We start from the raw sequence: 17,043 nt of genomic DNA, 5'->3' as shown, positions 1-17,043 counted from the left end.
CACTCACTCCTCTTGTTAGCCCAATTAAACCTCACAGTGGACCTTTAAAACTCTTGAATGGACCCAAAAATATCTAGAGATCATTCTTTTGAACCAAAATATTTGAACTACACCTTGCCACTACCTCCTAAAATTAATGAAGGGACCCATTGCTAGTGAATTAATGTTAATGACTAGTGGGCATTTTTCTACTTTAAATATTTCATTAATATCTATTATTGCTTTCATCTCTCTTTCTATAAATTTATATTACATATCATATATATGTTGCTCTCTCCTTCTCTCTTTAGGTGTCATTTAGAGTATAGGGGTCCACCAATCTTTTTGCTTTAGGATAGAGTAACGGTTGGTGAATATCTTTTTGCTCTAAACAATATGATATCATGTTTGTTTGCGCGCTTGTTATGCATGTCTGTTGACTTTTTTGACATCCAATTCAAAGTTTACACAGCAGCTACAAAGAGTAGCTTCAATTGGACGTGGATAACCTCATTAAAAAATATGAACCAAACATGCAATGAGACTCTCTGAAATATGCATAAGCACAATATAAACACCTCGTAACACTTTATCACTTAGAGCGTGTTTGTTGACATGTTGTTAGATGCAGCTGACAGCATTCCAAGGTATCCTCGTGTGAGAAACAAGAATTTGTTGCTTTTGGTTGAATCTGGGTTTGAGTGTTGGAAATAATCCAAGTTCTACATTAGCTAAAAGTAATCCCATATTAAAATATATAAGGGAGAGACAACCCTCCCCCTCCCCCTCCCCCTCACCCCTTGAGTCCCGGAAGTGCTTTGCGTGACGAAGTGTGTTGAAAATAATCCATTAGGCTTCATTATACATTCTAAGATTGAGCAACCCGGAATGGAAATACAAACATGCTATAACACTCTAAGCATCAAATATCAATCTCATTTCTTAAACAAGAGGTAGAAAATCGAGTGGCTCGAGCCAACCTGAGTTCAAACCTACCGAGACATAGTATAAAAGTAGGCAATGTCAAGCTGGTCTAAAATTTGTTCAAGCTGAGATTATTTTTACCTAGTCTGGCCATATACCAGACCAATGGCCTAACGGGCTAAATTAGCTTAAATTAGAAATAAAATTTTAAAACATATTTAATATATGATTGCTTCTTGCTTGCAACAGCTAAAAATACTGCAAGTCCAACTGGCTAGAATAGAATGTTGTGCAGAGTTTGAATTGATGTTTCATCTATACATGACGAGCATGCAAATAAAAATATGAAAGCTCTAAAATATTTGAGAAGAATCACAACTCTACTTATGCTTGAGCTGAACCTCCTAAAATCCTCCTAACCTTGTCTGTTTGATGTTTGTAGATCACCACAAAGCATGGGAGAAGGGCTTTGGGATTTAACACGTAGAGTTCCTCAGCATCTGAAGAATGACCATTTATTTTTTCTGCCAATGAATCAAACTCTGAATCAACCCTTTCTTCTTCAAGAGGACTATGAATTTTCCCAGCTATTACTCTGCACACTATGACAGACTTTCTAGGAAATGGCCTCTCATGGGATGTCATGATGGAAATGGATTCAAAGGCTTTCCCACTTGTGGAAGTGGTGTAAACCCCCAATGCACCATGGAATTCCTTGTTGGTGGAGAAGCCATTTCGCAGGATTTGACATATGCCACAATAGTCTAAAGTGCACAGGCTAGAACTGTTTGTGCCAAGAGAGCATGCAATAGTTGTGCCATGGAACCTTAAAAGCTCATTTCCATCAGCCACACAACGTGGATGCTTCTTCTGTAGTTTGTCAGCGTTATCCTTCACCTTTTCTCTATATTCCTCAAAGCAAGCAAAGGTTTTTGGTACATTCAGAACCTTTAAAATGCAATCAATCTGCCCCAACATGTTTTCCGAATTAATAATAGAGCTTGTTCCACTTCCACATATTGTTTCTATTATCTGTCTAGATGAATCTTCTTCAAGTTCAGTGACTGCAAAACAATAGATATGAAAGCTTACATAAATCACATGTTAATTGCAACAAAGCCCCTAAGAAACTCTCCCTGATATGCATAAATTTCTGATCAAGGGTCTCACAACAGTTGCAGCAGCAATTGGGTTAATACTTGGGGAAAGTATATTCAGTTAATTAAGATGAACAACTTTAGAACCTCTTTCCTTCCATTCTTTATTCTTTGATCTGAAGTATATTGAATCCCCCTCCCTCAAGGTTTTATTTCTCACTTCTGAGGGAAAGAAAGCCTAAAATTCTTTGAACAATTTATTTAGCAAAGACATGGCAAAGAAAAGTTTATGGCAACACTGACTGAATCATAACATGATGAAAGCTAAAGCAGAAGCACTTTAAAACTCAGACATTTCAGTTTCACTAGGAAAATATTAGCCTGTTATTACCTGAATGCTGGGAGATATGGTGTGCTTCTACAGCATCAAGATTTTTCATTTTCTTGCGACATTTATGACATGTCAATGTGGAACAACCATCAGAATCCATCTGAACCAACGCCCTTGTGTTGGAGGAAACATTTGCTTCATTGTAATCAACAGGATATGTCATTGTTATTTTTGAAGATGTAGCTGACCTTCGTGTTCTATGAGAACCTTCCGAACCTTTATTGCCGTTATTGCTTTGAGGACAAGGACAACATCGACAAGTTCCATTGTTTGAGCTGTCGAGAACAATTTCATGGGTTATGGGACTAGTGATGTCAATGTCCCCTCTATAACTTAGTGATTTTTTTAAGTGCTTCTTGCTTCCTTGGATGAAATCTTTGGTATTTGAACTCTCTAGATTACTTGACTTTGTTCTCTGATTACCTTTTTGCTGCCTAGTAATCTTTGGATCATGAACTTGATTTGGCTGTGGTTTGCATTGAAGTGTCTTCTTGAGAGAAACCCAAGCCTCAAGCATTCTGTGTCTCCCTTTTCCTTATGGTCTTAAAGGATCAACCTTCAAAAGGCTTTGAGAGAAGAAATGTATAGAATATAATGTTTCCCACGTACCAAACCATTCCAAATTCCAATTCCAAAAGAAAGAAAATAATCAAGGAATCTAGTCCCTCAACTATACAGTTCCTTCATAAACCATTCCAAACCATTCCAAATGCAAGCTGTTTTTTCCTTACAGAAAAATTCCATTTACGCATTACACTGATTTCATTAATTGAGTTGGCATAAACTTGATAATTTGATTTTGAAGACTTATAATGAGTTTAGAATCTCAATTTATTATTCTTGATCCAAGCAATCTCCAAGAAAGTTTATATCATTTAAGGTTGTTTGATCTTTTGAACAAACAAACAACCCATGAGGAAACACTACAAGGGACCACAATCATCCAATTATTCCAAATAAAAATAAAAATAATACTGTGAGCTGAGATTGAAATTGAATTAATCAACAAGGAAATGTAAGCAGGTGACAACATCATATAATAAAATAATGAATAATCAAATAAACAATTTTTTATGGTGCTTTCACAACTCTCAGAAATTTATTAACAATTTTATCTCAAAAGTCTGTAGTCTGTGCATTAGCTTCACGCAAACAGTTTGAATTCTTTGGACCATTTCCTTTTTTAATTAATTATTTGTGTAGCAATGATTAAGACTAATTCCCTTATCGATGATTGGAAAGAAAAAGCATAAATTATTCTTTTGGGTCATAAAAATTTATAAATTTGTATAGCGACTACAGCCTTTGGTGATGTCCGCATTCTAGATTGTCTTCAATTTTAACAGTATTCAATGATGATTTGTAGCTCTGAAATACAAAGTAGGATGATTACTAAATAGTTAATCAAGTATTTCCGGAATCGCAATTCCATCATATATATTTCTTATTTCAATTATTAAATTATGATATAAGTTACCTTTTTAATATTTATCAAATTACTTATGTTATAAGTTATCTTAATAATGAGATATGTATCTCTTTTAATATATAGTATTAGAATTAATTGTGATTCAAATTACCTTTTTTAATTGAAATTTAAATTAATGATGACACAAGCTACTTTTTTAATTACAATTGAATTAGTTATGATACAAATTAGAATCATAATCAATTAGGTTACTATTAAAAATATAATTTGTATAATAATTAATTCAATTACTGTTATAAATAGTAACTTCAATCGTAATTAATTCAATTTCAATATAAAAAAAGTAAGTTGTATCATAATCATTTAATTTTTAATTACTATTAAAAGGTATTTTTTAAAAATTAATTGCACACCCGAATTATATTTCTTTGGGAATCCGAGTGAGCCAACATTCTCAATTGCATCAAACCTCAAATAAGATGATGATGCCAGGAAACCATGTTGGTCACTGCTCCATCTAATTCATTAGTTTTGCTAAAAAGGATTCAATCAGGTCAGACCTCAACACATTATAAAGTTGACCTTTGCTGAGGTACGTAGGTGATACTGAGTGAACAACCCCGGTTCATTAAGCAACATTTACTTAACGTTTTCAATAACCAAATACAAATTCTTATATCATGAAGAAAAAGGAGGAGAGAGATACCCGAAAGAAATTCTGATTGACTCATTGTTTTTAAAATCTGAGGGTCAAATCAATTATTGATTCATTCAAATTAAATTATATAGTTCGATTTTTATTGCATAAAATCATAGATTGGTGGGGGATCTTTCTTAGTAGAGTTAATCTTGAGTCATGACATGAATAACTTTTATTTGAAATAAAATTATCTCTCTTTTAAAAATCGAATAACTTGCAATCCTTATTTAAAAAAGAAAGTAAAATCAAGCTTATGACCATACACTTGATTTTAAACTCTGACATTTTGTTTGATTTCAACGAATAAAAAAAATACACTTGATTTTAATTCAGTTACGTGACTAAATGGTAAACTTAATTCATGTTAACCAATCAAAATAATCATTTGACTATTAATATATTTTCTTTCAGATCTTGATTTTTTAAAAAAAAATACAGATTGAATATTGTTTCTAGGTATCGAAGTATATATTTTTTCTAATTGGAATTATAAAGAAGATATTTATATTTAATATGTTGAAAAAAATAATGAATAATTGTTTTGGAGTTTTTTTAAATAAAGAGCACAAAGAACAAAAAAAATACAAATTAATGAAAACGTTGAGTCAAGTTTAATTCTATTGTACTAATAATTTTTTAAATAGAGATCAATTTTAAAATTGATTATCGAATTTGTTAATTTATTTAAATCTTTTTTTAGATAAATAAACCTTTATTTTTAATTAAAATTCATAATTCCTTAAATAAAATTAAATAAAAATAGCCCAATGATAAATAAAAAAATCCTAAAAACGGGTGTTTGATATGACTTATTTCGTAAATAAGTCTGACCAATCTTAAATCCAGTATGAACTAATAAGTTATAGGATTCTAACGAAGAGATTGACTTATTTCTGCGCTGATTGATATTATGTCACAAGCTAACTAAGTTGTTAGACGAAGACAAATTAGAATGTGAAATTCAAAATATGTCAACAAAATCAAATATTCTTTGCTCGAACGTAGATAAAACCATGAAAGGGCACGCTCTGTAATATGCAGAAAAAATTCTAATAGCAAGTAAAGAATAATTCTCTCAAAAATTTATTATATTAAAAACGCAATATGTTATAAATCAAATAGATAATAAGTACATAATTATTTTAAAAATAAATTTATCTTATGAGTCTTATCTACCTTGAGCATAATAATTTGAAACGCAATAAAGGGCACAGGTGAAATGGTTCCTTTGAGGCAACACTTGTTTCATTTAAAGATTAAGGTTCAGTTGGCCTTTAGAAAACCCTAAGTTAAACGTTTTCTATATGTTTCATTACTTATAAAACCTTACATCGTTTAGAAGTTGAGACGATACATAGTTTATAAATAATCTTTTCTCTCAACCCACTAAAGCATTTCTTAGTAAGGATAAAATTGAGACGGTCAACTGAACACTTAAACTGACAATACCTCGAATACAGAAAATTCTAACATTATCTGGAAACTTGAGATTAAAACATTAGTATTAGAAGATTAGTCTGTGTCATTCTTGCCCCTTAACCTCAATTGGAAGGTTTGTTCCATTAGTAGTAAAGTTTCATATCGTTTAGGAGTTGAGATGACAGGTGACTTGTTATCCTGTTGTTGGTAAAATACTAATTCACATTCACATGCATATCAATTATAAACGTGTTGTTGCTTTCCTGTTTTGGTAAAACAACCTTTGGAGAGGTTTATTATCTTTTATGAAAATGAACGAAATTAAAGAGACTTGTTTTCAAGTAGTAAAAAATAGAGGTTCTTTAGGAATACTTGTTGGCTGGCCGTGCTTGAAAGTCGAAACCACGTACCAATGCCTTCCCCTGTTGGTGATGTATACTCTACTTTTCGTGCCCCCAATGGAACGAATCTTGGAAAGGGAAAGACAAAAATAGAATAAAGTAGTAGTAATTGTAAAGACAATTGCAGCTTTTACCCCAAGATCACAGGTGGTCTCGCTAATAGTACATGATAATATTAATAGGCAGCAAACGTGTCCCAAACTTTATTCTTATTCCTTCATTAAGAGATATGGTAGTGCATCACTCTTAAATAGTGTTGAGCCATCAAAAAGGCATATTATTGTTCTATCACATCCTCTTCTCTTGCTTGCGCTTCTATTCTACACTGTATCAGGGGAATCATCATGACCAAAAACTATGGCTTCCTTATCTGCATACTTGTCATTGTCTTGGATATTGTTGCTGGCATACTCGGAATTGAGGCAGAAATAGCTCAAAACAAGGTACTCATCTAATTAGACAAGCTTCATTAATTAATAATGTTGTGAACATTAACATTAACGGGTCTCTAATGTTTTTTTAATAAACAGGAGAAGCACATGTGGGTGTGGATATTTGAGTGTAGGTACCCAAGCTATCAAGCTTTCAAGCTAGGATTGGCAGCTGCCACATTCTTGGCACTTGCTCATGTAATTGCTAACTTGCTTGGCGGATGCATTTGTGTTTGGTCTAAAGAACAATACCTATCCGCCACAGCAAATAGGAAATTAGCAGTGGCTTTTCTAATTTTCTCGTGGTAAGCCTTTTACGTACTTGCTTAATATATATTCACCCTAAACTTTATGAATTCACGCACGCTAGCTTCTTAATTTGCTTCTCGACATTAAGTTTATGTTTCTTTTGTTACAGATGAAATATATAATTATTTATCTGTGTTTCTCTAGTATTTAGGAATTAGGACAGTTAAGCATATCGTGTTACGTTATGCATGATTTCAGTAGTTTAGAGTTCAATCATTAACGTGCTCATTCTTCTTATAAAAGGTTAAATTTCAGCCTAAAGTAAAAAGAGTTATTATATTAATTAGACTTAAATATTTTTTTAGTTCTTTCAATTTAGTGTATATTTTTTTGTTTTTTATCTTTGTAAAAAATAAGTTTTATTCCTTGTAAATTATATTTTATTTTTTGTCCTTAAAATAATTTTAGTTTTTCCAACTTTAGACCCTTTAAGGCACAAAAATTACAAAAATAAAAAAAAATTAAAATCTTAAGGACTAAAATTAAAAAATATAAATTTACTAAAACTAAAAATTAACGGAAAAAATTTTAGAAGAACCAAAATTAAAAAAAAAATCTGACTTACAGCAACTAAAAAAAATAAAATTACAAGCACCAAAATAAAATAAAATAAAAAAGTACGAATGAACTAAATTTATATTTAAGCCATTCATTTAATGGATTAAATTTTTGGAGGCCATCTTGATATATCCTTTTAAGTTCATATATTTGGATTAGTTATAATTTAAATGAATAATGGCTTCATCCTATAGGCTTTCTTTGCAGGGTGGTGTTAGCCGTTGCATTGTCCATGCTCATGATAGGCACATTAGCAAACTCAAGATCCAGAAAATCTTGTGGCATGTTTAGCCGTCATTTCCTATCCATAGGAGGCATTCTGTGTTTCATCCACGGATTGTTCACTGTTCCCTATTACGTTTCTGCCACAGCTACCAAAAGGGATGAAAAGAGGCCTGAAAATGCCAGCCACACACTTGATCATCTCTAGTTAATTTCCAAAATCAAAATACTAATTGCTAAGTGTACATTTTTTTTATGTCCTTTTATGTTTAACTAATTACACAAATTGTTTGACTGAATGGAGAGGTCCATTTTTAACTGATGTACAAACAATTAATGTTAAAGTAATTAGCAGGAGGCAAAAATATCAATTTTCATTTCCCAAGTTGGCAACAGAGAGACAATAAAAAAAACAATTTTGTATCTTCCTCGGCATGTTGTTAATTGTGATATAATTTATCTTTTTATTTAAATTTAAATTAAAGATGACACAATTTATTGTTTTCAACTGTAATCAAATTAATTAATTGTGATATAAATTAGTATTCTAATTAATTCAATTACTATTATTAAATATAATTTATATAATAATTAATTTGATTATTTTTATAAATGGTAACATCTATCTAATTAATTTAATTTTAATTAACAATGATCATCTATATAATACTAATAATTACTATAAAAAATGATACATTATATCTTAATTAATTTACTTTTGATTTTAAAAAAATAATTTATATCACAATCAATTTGATTACTTTTTAAAAAATTGTAACTTATATATATAATTAATTAAAAAACTGTAAAAAATATATGACTTAAAGATGATTTTGTTGTGTAAAATGGAAATAAAAAAATACATTACAAAAGCATGATGTCATTGATAAAATGCATGATAAGATAATGTTTTTGTTGTATATTTTTTTGCACTCCTTAACGATGTAAATATGATTTCATTATATATTTTGTTAATGGAATCATGTTTTCCTAAAAATTATTTTTTCATAATAATTATTTTTTAAAAGCATACGAGAATGTAAATAGTAAAAGTGGGTGAGAAAAACAATTCCCTCTCCGTGATTTCTCCTTAAGCGCACTTCTATAACGACGTAAAGATGTTATCCAATTAAAAAAAAAAACGTTTCTCTTTCCATATTAACATTAAGAGCATTTCTAATGATACAATCAAAATGAAATTATCTAATTCATTTTTACTGAGTCTTATTATTTCATGTTAATTTTAAGAATGTTAACAAGTTTTACTTCAATGATATGGCCATTTAAAAATGGGCTCAAAGCGCTGCGGGTGGGGGGCGCCGGACTTAACAAATATTTTCAATTTAACTGTTAACTCTAAATAATTATCATAATTATTATGTAATTTCTAATAAATTTTAACAATAATAAAATGTGTATTAGGAAGAGTGTGTGTGAACTTTTTTTTTAAAAAAAAGAAAAAATATGTTAGAAAGTATGTTATTAACCCTTCTCTCTTATTTCTAATATCCCTATAATTATCTTTTTTTTATTATTTTGGTTTCGCCATTTAAGGTTGTTTGAGGTTAACTAAATTAAATTAATCACTTCACATTATTTCAAACAGTATTAGTCAACGAGAATCAAATGTTTAAAAAATTATAACTATAAAATTCAAAATAAAACATTTTAAACTATAAGGAAGAAAAGGTTAATTAGACCTAAAAGATATATCGTTTCTAATATTTGGTAAGCCTGTAGTCAACAACATTTAAATGTAACAATACTTTTAATTTTATGTTCCTGTAAAATTATACAATAATTTTAATTTTTATACTTATTTTTACAAATTACTTTTTATTTTTTTCTATCTAAACTTAAAATTTCTAGTTAATTTGAAACAACCTATGTTAATTGATCTGCATATTTGATGATTATTTTTGTTTTCAATCATTATATTTAAATGTCAGCAAATGCAATAATTTTATTTGATTCCTCTTAATACGAAAACAAAACAAATGAAGATAAATATTAGACTTAATTTTCAAATTGTTTTTTTTATTTAGAATGTTTAGCTAAGTTTTTTTATTTGTGAAAGTTCCAATAGGTCTTTTTTTTTTAAGTCCTTCAATGTTTCAAAATGTTTTTTTATTTTTTAAAAAAACATCTCAATATGATACTTTTCACTAGAATTTATAACTTAACATCTTTAGTCTCAATTAGATGAAAAGAATCGCATTGAAAAATAATAATAATAAAATTCTATTAAGATATTTTTAAAAATAAAGGATTTCATTAAAATTTTATAAATAAAAAATCTAATCGAATATTCCAAAAAAAATAAGTGGACGAAATTGATAACAATTCTTTTTATGAAAATAAAAAACAAAAATGAGAACATTTACAGCGAAACCCAATGAATACATAAAAAAGACAGTGGTGTTGTTTTTTGTGGTCTCATTTCGTAGAGGTTTCCGCCCGAACCGCTAAAAGTTGTGGGTGTGAGATTTCTTGTACGAATTTTCCACGCAAGTCATCCATAGTGACCAGAGGTGGCACGGACACCAACACCAAGACAGAGACTTTGGATGTTTCTTCGTTGCAGAAGCAGAGGCACACCAATCCCATTTAATTTATCGTTCCTCTTCTCCTCTTCACTTTCCAACCACCCATTCATTCCTTTTCTTCTTGCACTCTGCCCTTTGGGTAAGCATATTCTCATTTTGCTTCTCTGCTTTCATAACTTGAGGAGTACCCAATAGTTTTATTAGACTTCTTTGTTTGGTTTTAACTTTAATCTTTGTGGTATGATTTCATTCCTTCTTAGTTACACTACGGATCATCATCATCATTTTTAAGATAGTTACCACAAAAGTCGACAAATTTAGCATATAGTATGATTTGTGATTAAATAATGAGTCCTAGTATAGACATAGACTATTTGCTCATATATGAAGAGAGGTTAAATAAAAAATGAAAGTGTGGAGTTGAAGAGTATTTTAGTTCAAGAAAACATGTAAATCAAAATGAACATGGACATAAAACTTTGGATTGTCTATTTATTGTCATAGATTTTAGATAAAATTATCTTCTTTTTTTTTTGTAGTTCTAAACTGATGAGATGTTATGATTTGTGTTCTACAACCTTTAAAGCAGTTAACTTCTTCAGGCAGTTGGTAATGGGGAAGTCCAAATTATGCTTGGTTGAATTCCATTATTTCTCACAAAGTATAGGTCTATGTGGGTGCAGGAGGAGTTTGTAACATGGCTGCTCTACCTACTGCGGAGCTTAGTGATGCAAATGCAACACATGTAGCAAGTGGTGATGTGAGGGTGCTGCATCCAGTGTTCAAGGTTTATGGCCAGGCCACGGCATTCTCCGGCCCCATTGTCACCGTGAAGGTGTTTGAAGACAACGTGTTGGTGAGGGAGCTTGTTGAGACGAAAGGCGAAGGAAGAGTATTGGTTGTTGATGGAGGAGGAAGCTTGAGGTGTGCATTGATGGGAGGGAATTTGGTACAGATTGCATATAACATGGGGTGGGCTGGGATTGTGGTGAATGGTTGCGTTAGAGATGTGGATGATATCAATGCGTGTAATATTGGCGTCAGAGCCTTGGCTTCTCATCCACTCAGATCCAACAAAAAGCGCACTGGTGAAAAGAATGTCCCTGTTTATGTTGGTGGAACATTTATTCGTGAAGGAGAATGGTTGTATGCAGATAATGATGGCATCCTCGTATCAAAATTTGAGTTGTCAAACTAAAATAGTTTACCTTCAGTTCAATATTATTGCAACTTTAGACTTTTAAGTCATGCTTTTTCTGGTTTAGTTTGTGGGGAAGTGAATAAAATTTTAAGAATTTCTTGTGTGCACTTTGCCTAACATTTGTTTCTCTCTTATTTTAGAGGGGCAAGGGGGGGTTCATGTTGAAAAGTTTGTCTTCGAAGCAGACAATATTTCAGTAGTCTTGGCCTAATATCCTATCCCGAATATCCACTGGGTTGGGGCAGCTGATAAATCTTAAGTTGCATAAGACGTGTCAATTTCTAGTGTTATCTATGAATTGTGAAGTTGCTTGGTCAAAAGAAATCTCTTGATTTTGTTTGAATGGTGGGATAAAGTATCAATCCACCAAATCAATCGTGTGAGAAATAGGTATCTAAACAAAGATGCTAGTTGAGTCTTGGCTTTGCTAGCAGAGATAGCTTGCTTTGGATAGTATTTCATAATCGAAGTTAAGTGATAAGTGGTCCCATATTGGACCCAAAGCCACGATAATAGAGGAGGTGTAAGCAATATGTCCATAAAAGTGGTCCTTAATACCATCAAACAATGACAGACATTCTTAATACTATCGAACAATAACAAATATTCCTTGAACATGTTGATTGTGATTGATAACTTTACCCAGCTGGAATGATAAACATTCTTCTAATGTGAACTTCGTTTGAGCATGACTTTAGCAGTTGTTTTGATAACTTACCCAGCTGGAATATTAAATAAAGTATGCCAAAAATAAAATTGGTGTGTGAAATAGGATTATTAAGAATAAAATATACAAAGGGCATAATATGATTAACTCATGTATCAATCACAAATATATGGAAAGAAAAGGCATGACCAATTGAACAGGAGAAACAAAAAAGCAGGAAAAAAAAACTGCGGTCATTAACAGTTTTTGTTTTGCTATATTTAAATTATGAATGCAGGACAGACAACAAAGAGATAGAACATTTCATCTTAATCTTAATAAGAGATACTCCAAAGAAATAGGAGCAGAATCATCACTCGTTCTCTAAGGAATCTGAGCTTGATAGTATGTGTGAATACCATAACTCTTAAGGATTTGCAGCTGCAAACTTGAGAGCTGTGATCATGAACAGTTTATACTATTTCAAATTAGGATGAATACAACTATACAAGACTGATAGAGATAGAATACTTTATCTAAAAGTTATAAAAATTTCCTTATTTTAGAATTATAATAACTAATAAATTTAAAACATTCTTTAGAGTTATTTAGAGAGCATCATTCCTTGCTGTTTGATTACATTAACTCAGTCTAAGAACTTAAAGGAGGGCACGGTTTGTTTCGACAGTAAAAGGGCTCATCAAGAAAGAAAAAAAAATTGTTGCCACAATCATGGAGGTCAATAACCACGCCCCCCCTCTTAAGCCTTCGGTAGCTCTCCCATCAGAGCCTGCAACATCCTTCTGGAACAAGGGAGGCAATGAAATTTAAATTTAGCATTTCAAGCAATCTGAAACCCTCATCACTAGCCCAGCCTTAGTGGCTTTATGAACAGCCCACACCTCATAACAGCCATACCCAGAGCCAGAGGTACTAAATTTACATCCAGTAACTGAGACTACTTAGACATTGAATTCAAAAAAAAAAAAAAACAATACATAAATTACCCCCTTACGCAGCCTATTAAAACGCCTACACAAAAAGTTGTGTTTAAAGAGGTAAAAGAGTGTCAATTTTGAATTCTTGCTTTCCTTATCCTTGAATTTGAAGGGGAAGTTGGAAACAATGAAGTGCTGAGGAAAATCACACAGGAACCAAACTCAAGCAGCCATATCAGTTCTGAAGAAGTCCTTCATGCAAACTTCTAAAATCATATTAAAGAATTTTACAGCCAAGAATGTAATGTCAGCATGAAACAACCCCATCTCTACCTCACTTATTAAGGAAACAAAATTGATGCATGGAGTTGATGCAAAGTCCTTACTCAGCAGTTTAGAGACTGACTCTCCAGCATCACTAGCCATTGAAAATTAAAATTTTTATGTTAGTACAGGTTCCCTGGGTTGAGAGCTTTTGAATTGAAGATTGTTAATATTAGCATTTTATGTTGTACATGACCAACTAAAAAATACCATACTCAGCTGCTATAACAAGATTCTCACATTGATCAAAGCATTCTCACAAAATGAGGATTTTCCTTGGCCATCAAATGTAATTTAGAAATGATCAGACTTCATGATAGGGGAAATTAACTACCATCTCAGTGACCACACCAATTCCCATATCACATACATCATTGGATGTAATCACAAAAATAACCAAAATATGAATCCTTCAAACTAAAATTCCTTGATGTACAATGAAACAATGATCACCATAATGGTCGAAAGAAAATAAATAACAAGAAGGACAACAAATCATTTAACTAATAAATTAGATACCTAAGTAAGATATTACTACCAATCACTTGTGAAGTAGAATAAAAACCCAAAAGGGTATACTACCACAAAAGTTCCAATTCCAAATAAATTATAAATTATAGAGAAACATTTGTCACAAAATTCCTAGGAACTTCTGAAGCAAGATATTTTGACAATGTCAATAACTAAACACTGCTACTGCTACTGAATTAAAAGACTATACCATAACCACAAGGTTACAATGCATAGAGGATAGATCACAAAATATATGGCCCAGAGTACCGAAAAGGCCGCCAAACAAAATTGAGAATCCTAATGATTGGATGACCGAAGCGCCTCGAGTATCAACTTAGTCTGCTCCCCAATCAGTTCTGAGCGATTCGCAAACAGTTCCATCTCAGCATGATGTAATTTCTTCCACTTCCCCCTCAACTCTGCCCTCTTTGATTCCTCAATCAACTCCAACCCCCTCTTCACATCATCCTCATCCAGCCTAGAAACATTGGCACCCTCTTTGTATCGAACCAATTCGCTCAAAAACAAACATGCATCACCACCATCAGGCTTTTGATCAATCTCCATCCTTTCAGACTCCTTAAACTCCAAGGACGGCACCGGCGCCGGCTCCGGATTTGTTTCAGGCTTCGGTTTCTTAGCAGAAGCCACATTCCTGCTACCGGATTCCTTCTTCTTCGGATTCGGACTCTTGGCAGCATTCCCATTGGACTTGGGCTTCTCCACGGAGCCATTGGCTACACCACCATCCTCACTTCCCCAAGCCTTTTTGGACAATTCAAAGAATTTCTGATCGTGCGGTTTGGAAAACTTAGGGGCATCTCCATTCTTCCCTTTTCCTGCCTGGGTCTCAAACTTCTTCTTGAGCCTTCGGAGCTTCTCCTTCAGCTGGTTGCTGGAAAATTCCACGTGAAGCGACTTCTTCATGAAATCGTGGAAAGCGTTGGCATTGGGGAACTTAAGAGGGTCCAGCCCTGTTTTCGATGTGAACTCAACCACGCCCTTCAGAATGGCGAGTTCGTCCTCCTCGCTCCACAGTCTCTGAAACTTCTTCGAGTTATCGCCGGACTTCTTCCCGTCCTCCTCCATCTCGTCGTCGGAGATGGCGGCGGCAGAAGAAGATTCGGTGGCTTTTTTCTTCGCGCGTTTGGGGTCGGCGACACGGGCGTTGTTGTTGTTGTTCTCGGCGGGGCGCTTGGATGCCGATTTTGGCGGCGGCGGCGCCGGGGAGGGTTGAGCTTTGGGCTTTTGGGCCTGGTCCATGGGCTTGGAGGCTAGGGGTTTGACCTTAACGGGAGTGGGGTGGGGTTCTGATTCGGTTTCGGAACCCGATTCGGTTTCGGATTCGGAGGAAGTGGGTTGGGGCTGAGGGTTTGAGGGAGGAGGGGGTGGAGGGTTTTTGGAGATGGGTGGTGGGGGGAGATTTTCGTCTTCCTCTTCTTCGGAGGAAGCTTCCTCTTCTTCTCCGGAGGAAACTTCTTCTTCCTCTTCTTCGTGTTGCTGAGAGGATGGTTGTTGTTGTTGTTGCTCCTCTTCTTCCTCGGAATCGGAAGAGGAAGCGGTGGGTGGCTCGTCCAGAGGAGAAGGGCGCAGCTTTTGTTTTTGAGCCATGCTGGAATTGAATCAGATTAGGGTTTTCTAAACAACGAGCACATTCAGAAGAGATTATTAGGTAGTGACAGAAGCCTTGGGAATATATATATATATATATATAGTAGAGGCCAACGGTTCAGCTCCCCTAATCACAAATTAAGAAGATAATTGATAAAAAAAAGTTGATAATTTTATTTTATCCCCTTCAAAATTTCAATTATATCTTCAAAAAATATTTAATTATTAAATTTATTTGATTTACTTATTGATAATTTCTTTTAAAAAATTGTGATATTTGATTTACAAATAAAAAGATAAAAATAGATTGGAAGATATATATAAGCGCTTAAAAAAAAAATCAAGTATATGCATAAAGATAAAAGAATAGTGGTTTGATCTCAAGATGGTTCCTAAAGAAAAATTTGAAATAAGTATTCAATCAAATTAAATTAGAAAAATATATTTGAAAGAAGCAAACAATAATTTTTTCCCTCAAAGCATGATATTAAGGTAATACACGTGACTCGATAAGAATGATAGTAGCTTTTAAAAACATTATTGTTTAAGGAAAAAAATCTATAAAAAAATCATTAAAAATATTCTTACTCAACATGAGAATTCGAATTTGCAACATAAGAGTACATTGTAAAAAACAAATCTTTAACTTTATTTTTAAATAATTTAAATTTAAATTTTAATGCAAGCTAAGGTGCTTCAATACAAGCTGTGGGTTATGGTGGAGAAGTTTATAATGATCAGTGGACTTATCAATTATCAAGTCTTACTGAAATATTTAATGGCGTAGACGAGATGATATAACGATTATTGGATTTACCAATTATCTTGAAGTCACCACTAATGGCTTCTCGGTCACAAGTTTCTTTACAAATGAAGTTGTGACTATGTTCACAAAGTCGTCATTCATGGTTATTTTATGGTGGTTAAGAAGCCATCATTAATTCTTCTGCAATTGAGATCTTATTGACAACAATATTTACATTCTTGTCCAACTCGACCCATTACAGGTTTGAATCGATAAAACTCAGGTCACCGAATTGAATCCTATGATGCATCAAATTATTTCATGAGTTAGAGCTTTGCATATACTAAAGAGGGAAAAAAACCGTTCCTTCATTTATCAACTCAACACCAACACATGCTGCCTAAACTAAGTCTTGGTTTGGTTTGAGATCAGATAAGGAGAAAAGGATAAAAAAAAATTAAATTTTTAGGTGGGTCTCATACCTTTATTTTTTTACTTTAATTTCTTCTCTCCAAATACAACTCCTAAGAGAGTGAGAGGAATTAATTATAACTTTGTAGTTTTCAGTTGCTTTTTCCAGTATTTAGTTTGGAATGAAGGTTAATATGAATATATATAAAACATTTATCTCTTTTGATGATTTTAATTTTGATAATTGA

General features: G+C 32.8%; 4 protein-coding genes across 6 annotated transcripts; 2 read left to right on the top strand and 2 right to left on the bottom strand.

Moving 5' to 3' along the window:
• Positions 1-1,174: 1,174 nt before the first annotated feature.
• LOC114387421 lies at positions 1,175-3,313 on the bottom strand. Its single transcript, XM_028347610.1, has 2 exons — positions 2,392-3,313; positions 1,175-1,967 (listed from the first exon to the last, which is right to left on the bottom strand). Exons 1-2 carry the CDS (start codon positions 2,906-2,908, stop codon positions 1,288-1,290), a joined length of 1,197 nt encoding a protein of 398 aa, XP_028203411.1. The 5' UTR covers positions 2,909-3,313; the 3' UTR covers positions 1,175-1,287.
• Positions 3,314-6,611: 3,298 nt separating this feature from the next.
• LOC114385762 lies at positions 6,612-8,231 on the top strand. Its single transcript, XM_028345825.1, has 3 exons — positions 6,612-6,783; positions 6,871-7,076; positions 7,846-8,231. Exons 1-3 carry the CDS (start codon positions 6,685-6,687, stop codon positions 8,066-8,068), a joined length of 528 nt encoding a protein of 175 aa, XP_028201626.1. The 5' UTR covers positions 6,612-6,684; the 3' UTR covers positions 8,069-8,231.
• A 2,064-nt stretch (positions 8,232-10,295) lies between these two features.
• LOC114388659 (putative 4-hydroxy-4-methyl-2-oxoglutarate aldolase 3) lies at positions 10,296-11,885 on the top strand. Of its 3 annotated transcripts, none has more exons than XM_028349263.1 (2): positions 10,296-10,545; positions 11,090-11,885. In XM_028349263.1, the coding sequence occupies exons 1-2, from the start codon at positions 10,428-10,430 to the stop codon at positions 11,602-11,604; spliced, it is 633 nt and encodes a 210-aa protein (XP_028205064.1). In that variant the 5' UTR covers positions 10,296-10,427; the 3' UTR covers positions 11,605-11,885. The 3 variants fall into 3 exon arrangements, with proteins under 3 accessions (XP_028205064.1, XP_028205066.1, XP_028205065.1); XM_028349265.1 differs by having other exon boundaries at positions 10,438-10,545; positions 11,074-11,885; XM_028349264.1 differs by lacking the exon at positions 10,296-10,545 and adding an exon at positions 10,555-10,644.
• Positions 11,886-14,010: 2,125 nt separating this feature from the next.
• On the bottom strand, positions 14,011-15,700 carry LOC114388251 (STOREKEEPER protein-like). The gene has a single exon (XM_028348655.1). It carries the CDS (start codon positions 15,637-15,639, stop codon positions 14,326-14,328), a length of 1,314 nt encoding a protein of 437 aa, XP_028204456.1. The 5' UTR covers positions 15,640-15,700; the 3' UTR covers positions 14,011-14,325.
• Positions 15,701-17,043: the final 1,343 nt, after the last annotated feature.

The sequence above is a fragment of the Glycine soja genome, chromosome 15, assembly GCF_004193775.1.
Source record: "Glycine soja cultivar W05 chromosome 15, ASM419377v2, whole genome shotgun sequence".
In the NCBI taxonomy this organism is placed as follows: domain Eukaryota; kingdom Viridiplantae; phylum Streptophyta; class Magnoliopsida; order Fabales; family Fabaceae; genus Glycine; species Glycine soja.
The sequence above is the reverse complement of the archived record's forward strand: the minus strand, read 5'-3'. Positions and strand labels throughout refer to the sequence as shown.